Source organism: Euprymna scolopes, chromosome 16 (assembly GCF_053919585.1).
Source record: "Euprymna scolopes isolate OS-2025 chromosome 16, ASM5391958v1, whole genome shotgun sequence".
Classification (NCBI taxonomy): domain Eukaryota; kingdom Metazoa; phylum Mollusca; class Cephalopoda; order Sepiida; family Sepiolidae; genus Euprymna; species Euprymna scolopes.
Window position 1 is genome coordinate 97,464,361 of NC_136497.1, and position 8,125 is coordinate 97,472,485.

Consider the following 8,125-nt stretch of genomic DNA (forward strand, 5'->3'; position numbering starts at 1 on the left):
ACACAGTTTTCTGAATGTTCAGGTGTTAGACGACTTCGACGTGGAGACAACACTGCTTTCATGTGAGAGAAAATTTGCTCACAAGAATAAGTTGAACCAAAAGCTGAGAGAAGAGCAAAAGCAATTTTCTTCAAACAGATGAATGAGCTTGGGAGGGAGATCCAACAGTTCAGAATAGCACCAGACTTTTCAAAATTTTCATCTTCCAGAGACTTTCTTAGTTCAGCAAATTTTAATGTCCATATTTCTGAAGACCTAAATTCAATCTGTTGCATTTCAAAATCATCAATGTCCATCCAGCTAAAAAGTTCCAGTTGGGCATTTGTCAAATCAAGCATGTCGGGCTTAATCAGATATGAAAATAAGGATCCATGAATGTAGAAGTCCTGGCTTCGTTTTTCGAATTCTGCTTTGAGTGCTTTCACGTACTTCCTGAAGCTCATCTGTGTTCACTTCGAATTGATTTGCATGATTTTTCACATTTGGAAAGTACTTAAATGCTTTGATGTTGATGTCACGGGTAAAAATGTCAAGTTTCATTGTAAACGCTTTCCAATAGCTGAAAAGATCAAGGACTGTTTGTCCCTGTCCTTGTAATTTCAAATTAAGCTCATTCAAATGTGTGTTTATGTCGGTCATAAACATCAACTTCAACAACCAGCTTTCATCATTCAGCTGAGGGAATCGTTTCTGTTTTTCATCAAGAAACATCTTAATAGCCTCAAGACAACAAACAAATCTAGCTAAAACTTTGCCTCGACTAAGCCAGCGAACATTGTTGTATAACAGAAGATCTCCATATTCACACTCAACTTCTTGTAGAAGCGATTTGAATTGCCTGTGAACCAATGAAGAGCGAGAAATAAGAAAGTTGATTATCTCAACAACAGTTTTCATCACAGAGACCAAATCCAAAGACGAGGTCTTTGCACATAAGCCCTCCTGATGTATAATACAATGAAAACTTAACAGTTTGCGTCCAACATGATTTTCCAGAAGTTTTACAAATCCTTTCTTCTTGCCAACCATTGCAGCAGCACCATCGGTTGTTACGCAGAATAATTTGTTCAAGTTAATGTCTTGTTTAGAAAAATAATCAGTAAATGCACACAAAATATCTTCTGCTTTGGTTGTATCATGAAGGGGTAATAAACAACACAACTCCTCATAAATGTGATTATTCTCGAGATATCTTGCAACCACTGCTAGGCGAGACGCATCGTTTACATCGGTGCTTTCATCAAGAGCGACACTAAATACAAGGGATTGCTTTAATCCAGTTGTTTGCTTAGTTGTCACATTTTCAGCCAAGTCAGATATGCGCCTCTCAACTGATCTTGCAGAGACTGGTATTTCTCTAATTCGAGAGAGTATAATGTCCTTATTTTTTAAATCACGAAACAAAACTTCAGCACCACTCAAAAAAGCTTCTTTGATGTATTCACCATCTGTAAAAGGTTTACCATTTAAAGCCACACACTGGGCTATTTTGTAACTACATTCAGTAGCTTTACTCTTCATTCCAACAGCTTGGCTCAAAATAACAGTTTGTTTTTTGAAACCAGAAATAGCTTTTTTGATGGCTTCACCTTTTTCTTCTGAAGTTTTAAACTTAGATTGATGTTTGGTTTGAAAGTGCCTTTGTACACTAGATGTGCGACACACAACACTTTCGCAACAGAAAGCACAAACAGCACGATCCTTTTGTTCCACAAATCCATATTCTATTGTCCAATTGTCTTGAAATGGGCGATGATCAAGTTTTCTTTTCTTTTCAGTCATATCTAACAGCAGGGGTATTCTGAAAATATAAATAGGCCTAATTACGTAAACATCAATTATGATATATATAAAATACCAAACAAATTATTCTTGCCTTTGCTGTGGGAGAACCAGGATACATTTTAATAAAAATTGTGGAGAAAAATTATGTACAGGGTGTCCCAGAAAAAGTCTAAAGGTTTTGATTAGCTCGAGCTAGGATCCTATTCGTGCGTGGCATTCACAATTTAAAAAAAATATTTCATCCACGTATTCCTCCAATCATACCATTTTGTTTAGTATGAAGATGATCGAAATTGCTCATCTCTTCTAATCCCAGTTACGAGCTTGAAAATTAAAAGTACAATTTCAAGAATTTGAAAGGCAATTATACCTTATCTTGTATTCATATTCTGACTACTGAACAATTCTGTAACTCTAGCACCCTTCCTAAATTTAACACCCCTCAATTTCAAACAGCAAATAAAATGTTTAAAACTAATAATTTTCAAAATTTTTTTAGCTCATTGTGTTTAGGAAAGATTTTTCTTAAAGAAAAGTAAAACTTTTTAAAATAAAATCTCATATAATTAATTTTATCGTAAAAAATATCACAAAAAAGTCAAAGCTTCCTTACTGCGCGTGAGCGTTTTCACGTAATAGTTTCAATTTCAATTTGTAAATTTGTAAATTCTTGAAAATTTTCTATGATTTTAAAAATCGATAATTTTTTTTCTATTCATCAAATCCTTTTCATTTTTTCAGATTTTATGTAAAATTCTACGCTCTTTCGAATGGAAATAAAATTATTTTCTGAAAAATTCATTTTCATACTTCTTTTATTTATTTTTACCCCCCCCCTCTGTCTAAAAGTATGAAAGTATGAATTTCTATTAAAAATTCGTCTCGGAACACTCTAATTTATATCTTTATTTAAAGATCATAAAAAAATGAATAAAATAATGTGTTGTTTTTTTTTAAACCTTTATCCCTTCATTTTGAAAATAAACGCTAAAGTTTAAAATATGTACATTCTTTTATTTTTTAAAAAAGATTTATGAGCTGTGTAATTTTTTTATTTTTATCATGCTAAAAAAATTAAAGTTTCTTTAGTCTTTCCCTTAAAATTAAATTTGCTCTTTCGAAGATCTGCTAAAATAGCTATTTTATCTGTATCGGAACACTTAGTAAATGTTACGAAAAAAAAAAACCATGTAAAAATATTTAAAAACAAAAAAAAAATATAAACTGAAAGTTATCCCTTCTATTTATAATCATTATTTAAAGCTTAAAGTACTCACAACAAACATTCTCCTTTTTTCAAATAGAGTCCACGTGTTTTTAATCTCTCTTAGAGCTGATGACAGATTTATGACAAGCTTAGTGAAAGAAAGGGTAAGTGGTAAGTTAGAGAGTTACAGTATAGGGAGATAACAAAAATGGAAGTTTGTTTTGTTTTGGTAAGCTTTAACCCCAAAATGACCCATTGCCAGTCATCGTCTCTTCACAAGGGATGGTAAATAGTGTCATTTAGTGTGAAAAAAGGAGGGGTTTTACATATTGTTCCAGAACATTATAATCATTTCTCACTCTTTCTCTCTCTTTCTGCTAAACGAACGACAGACAGACAGCCAGACAGATATTGAAAAAAAAATGACTACCAAAAAATAATTTGTTTCCTAATAAGGTTTATCATATTTTGAATATGGTAGCATATACTTAGTTTCATTACAAAACTTAAATAATAATAAAAAGCTAAAAACAAAAGTTTTATAATTACAAATAAAAATTTATATACTTTTCTTAACTTTTTTTCCGGCATTGTTTTTTTATTTGTATAAATATTAAAATAAATTTAAACAAAAACAAATAAACTCCATGTTACACGTGTTGTTATTATCACTGGTAAGTGTTTTATTTTAATTAAGATAATCATAGTCAAAAGATTTTTTGGTTTACATATACACTTTTTATAATTTCAAGTTAAATTTTATATACACTTCAAGGCATCCGTAGATTTCAAATGTCAGCGCTGCTGCTGATGTAAACAAAACTTCCGGCGATTCGTTGAAATTTTGGGCGGATTTTATCAACCTATCTCTGAAAATATTGCTTTAATTTCCAAATTTATGAATTCTTGATTATTTTTATTGTTGATTTTTGTAGAGGAATCATTCATTTACTTAATGGTCATTTATTTTCGTCTGATAAGTTACTTTTTATATATTTATTAGATTTTTTTATTATGATTTTTGACTAAATTTTACATTTGCAACTCTCTCACGCTACGTTGTATTTCATCTGGGTCGGTGAGACTGAGTCACCAGACTCAATTCAAAACGCATTTCAAAATTATAGTATCTGACAGAACATACTTTGAACGAGCATGGAGCATCTAACGCCTACGGTTCGCACGGACAAAAATAAAACGCGTTTTCTTGTTGTGGGCATGCACTTAGGTGGCAAGAGTACGCAAGAGATCGCAGATATCCTCATAATTCCAAGGAGAACTGTTTCCTTTTGGCTGTATGAAGTTTAAAAGATTTGGAGGCTCGGCGTGCCATTAGAATTGCTTGGCGTGCCACCTGTGGCACGCGTGCCGTAGGTTGCCGACCCCTGATCTAGAGTATGCATTGTTATATAAGGATCGTTTCCAAAAGTAAAGCCTCCTATTTCTTTAACTCAAAAAGTTCAAGACATTCGAAGACGGAAGTGGGAACATTAAAACGAGCGACCTTTTGTGTTCCAGAATTTAGTTTTCTGCACAGTCACTACAATTTTCAATGCACTTTTTGCCAGGAATTCAATGACACATCTCTGTTTCTGATACATGTTCATGACAGGGATTGTTCTTTTAGAGTCTCATACTGTCAATGTCTGCAACAGAGAGATAGAAATTTCAGGTCATGAATGCATACGTTCCGTCATTATAATAATGCAATTTGTAGTCCCCTCTAATCCATTTGGGCAGAATAAAAAAAAATAGGATGCATTACTTTTGGAACGCATCTCATAGGAGACTTTCTGGCATCAATGAACCTCTACAGTGAAGATGAAGAACTTTGCTGCTTGTTAAATAAGTTACGGGTATTTACGTCAAGGGTGCATAATTACTACAAGTTCGTCGGAGCACATTCCATTAAAATACTTGTAAAACAAGGAAAAGCACGCAACATTACAGCAATTGCACAGAGCTTGAGCCTGGTTGATAATGCAGAACCCTTATCTAAAAGGGAGAGAATAGTGGTAGATACCCTAGTCAACAATACTCTATGCATAGGCGAATGGTGACTTTGTAGAGATACAAGATACTGTAAGGCGTGAGCAATTTCCTTAGTTATTTTAGATTGACATTATTTTGATGTAGAGAGTGAACGATGAGCAAGTTATAATCATGGTATTGATAAAAATAATTGCTTGGTTCATTTCATAAGTATAAGATTTAATTTTTTCATATAAATTTTTATTTAAATAACATATTTACCATATTATTCCGTTATTTTCACATTATTTTGGTCAATTACATAATTCTATTTTCCTATAACTTTTATAAATCTTTTTTTTCACAAAGTATTATTAAAAGTAACATTTGCAATTTTCCAGAGAATTGAATTTTTTTTAGCGGAATTGTCTTACAATTGGAATAAATAGCAATTCAAACGAATAATATATATGCTTAATATGATGGAAGAGAAAAAAAAACACTCATGTCTGCCTAGTCACCCCAAAGAGACATGCAATCTTGCATTATTCTGATGGAAAGTTTTTTTTTCTTTTTGTCTTTCCTTGCTGTCTTCGTTTGGTCTAATTCTGAAGAACATTTGTTCATAGCAATTCTTTTGGTTCTATGAATTTTGCAAGTGCATAAATGGTTTATCTGCTCAGAGGTAGGAAATTCAACTATACCAATCTTCCAAGAGAGATAAATTGATTTACATATCATTTTTTTTTTCTTAGGGATATCCAGAGTACAGATGCCCACTGGAGATTTGCAACAACCCTGGCTACCAAGATGACCCAGACATAGTTATGTATAAAGATAGTATAAAGATAAAGTATGTATGAAGATAGATATAAATTAAGACCTTATTGACCTGTTGAAAATCGACCATTTTTTTTACTCCCCACATTTAAATGTTTGAAATTATTCAAATCGGGCCTTACTGACTGTTGTGGTCTCTCCAGGGTCTAGAAGAAAACGCAACTTGGTATTTAATGTAAATAAAATATATGTAAATAAAATATATGTAAATAAAATATATGTAAATAAAATATATGTAAATAAAATATATTGATCAGAAAAGCAAATACAACAAATAAAGAGTGTGATTGCTTAGTGCGTATGACTCGCTTCTCGCAGGTTTTTATAATAAGTGGAAGAGTTCATTATTATCCGTAGGATGGGCACACAACAACACAGACTTTTGTACATTAATGAATAGTTAACGAATATTATAAGTTGTCTTGGGATGTTTTTCATAAATATTACACTGAAATGTCTCTGACACCCTTGGGTAAGGTATTTAACGCTATCCTATACTAAAAATCATCTTTCTTTCTTCTTTCTACCATTTTTTTACCACCCCTATCAACTACATAAACTCCCAGCCTCAATTATCCTTGGTACAGCATAAAACTGCATTTGGTGATGAGGGTACAATTTGGAAGTATTGGTCAGCAATTAGTCAATACTACTTGCGTATCCACTCTGGTCTGCAGCAGCAGCAGCACCTTTTAAGATGCCATATGTCGGATAAATAGAAACCACCGTTTCCAGATTATTTGTGAAATAAATGCATGGAAAACAAATTAATCTACAAATGCATGGTGTAAGATGCATAAGGAAGGTTTTGGTATAAAATAATCCAATGAGGATTTACATGCTGTGAAACCCAACAACCAACGGAGCCTTGTGTTGTGACCTTGAAAGGCCAATAATAATTCAAACAATGCAGTGGTATAAGAGTTACAGAAAGTATAGAAATAGTATGTTACAGACTACTACGACACTTCATTGCAACTCTATTCATAACCATTGAGAGAGTCCATCTAGTCCTAAAATAGAATAAATCACCGTCACACTATATCACCTTGTGATTTATGCGCTGTTTGAGACAGTTCTGTTCAGTCCCACAAAAAATTTCAACATTCAATTAAACTAATGAAGAAATTCTTACAGCATTCATATTTTTCACAGAATTTATTTATGTTTCCGTTTGATATTCCATACAGATTTATGAGTCCTATAAAATGTGCTTGAAAAGGGGCAGAGGTTATGTTAGCCGGAATGTTATGAAAATAGCATCCAAAATGAGAGCGGTAGTCCAAATAATCATTATATGATTATAATAGTTAAAATAAATTTTGGGTCAAACTTGAAATGACAGCTCTTGCTTTTTACAAATGTTTAGCAAGAATAACCTAATCTTCATCAATTGAAAAAAAAGACTTTGATATTTTTTAAAGAAAACATATAGATAAAATATATATATATATATACATTTGGCAATGTCATTTTAAGTAAAACTACACGTAAATTAAATAACTATTCTCTTAATAAATACAATATTTTAAATCTGAAATATACAGTACATTTACACGAAATAAAATCACTGATAAATTTTTGAAATATTTTATAGGCATAGATAAATTTATATTCTCTGTTATACAATTTTACTTAAAGAGATCATAATTAGAAAAAAATAATTTTCTTATTTTGTTCTGGCTGGAGAATGGAGTATCTTGCTGGATGTCAGAGATTCATCTAATATCTCATACATTTCAACCGAGAGATCTTTTTAAGATTCAAACCATCCCTTTAAGTGCACTTTTTGTATCTCTCTTGCACTTGCTTCATCAGATATATTTGCCAGGTATTTTTTAAAATTATTTTTCATGAGTCCGGTTACTCCTCTAAATAGCTGAAATGATGAAATCTTCCTAAGGTTTCAGTTTTTATTTTATTCATGTTGTACATCAGATCTCGTGAAATATTCTCTCACAGCGGTTTTGCCCTTGGCAGAATGAAAGAAAACCAATCAGACATTACAACAGGCCCACCTTTTAAACTCCAACGCAAATTTTATTAAAGCAAAAAGATCCAAGTTGCAAAAGATGTGTCATCTTTAGCTATCTGCCGAACTGGGCCAGTAGCATCCAGAAAGGGTAATAGTTCATTTTTGCGTGATGCTGGATACAAAACTCTGCTGACGAAGAAAAGCTGCAACAGCTTGAAGAGTTGAGTGATGCCTTCCAAGTTGGATACTGCTAGTCCTGTACTCCTTATGGAGTTCACTGTGGATAACCGTCTGAATGGTGGAGAAATGACAGGTCAAACTGTAGACCTTAATTTTGTATCTAAGAG

General features: G+C 32.5%; 1 protein-coding gene across 1 annotated transcript; it reads right to left on the reverse strand.

Moving 5' to 3' along the window:
• Positions 1–345: 345 nt before the first annotated feature.
• LOC145296207 (general transcription factor II-I repeat domain-containing protein 2-like) lies at positions 346–4,389 on the reverse strand. The gene is made up of 2 exons (XM_080142415.1): positions 3,063–4,389; positions 346–1,801 (listed from the first exon to the last, which is right to left on the reverse strand). Exon 2 carries the CDS (start codon positions 1,780–1,782, stop codon positions 346–348), a length of 1,437 nt encoding a protein of 478 aa, XP_079998541.1. The 5' UTR covers positions 1,783–1,801; positions 3,063–4,389.
• Between the last annotated feature and the right edge of the window lie 3,736 nt (positions 4,390–8,125).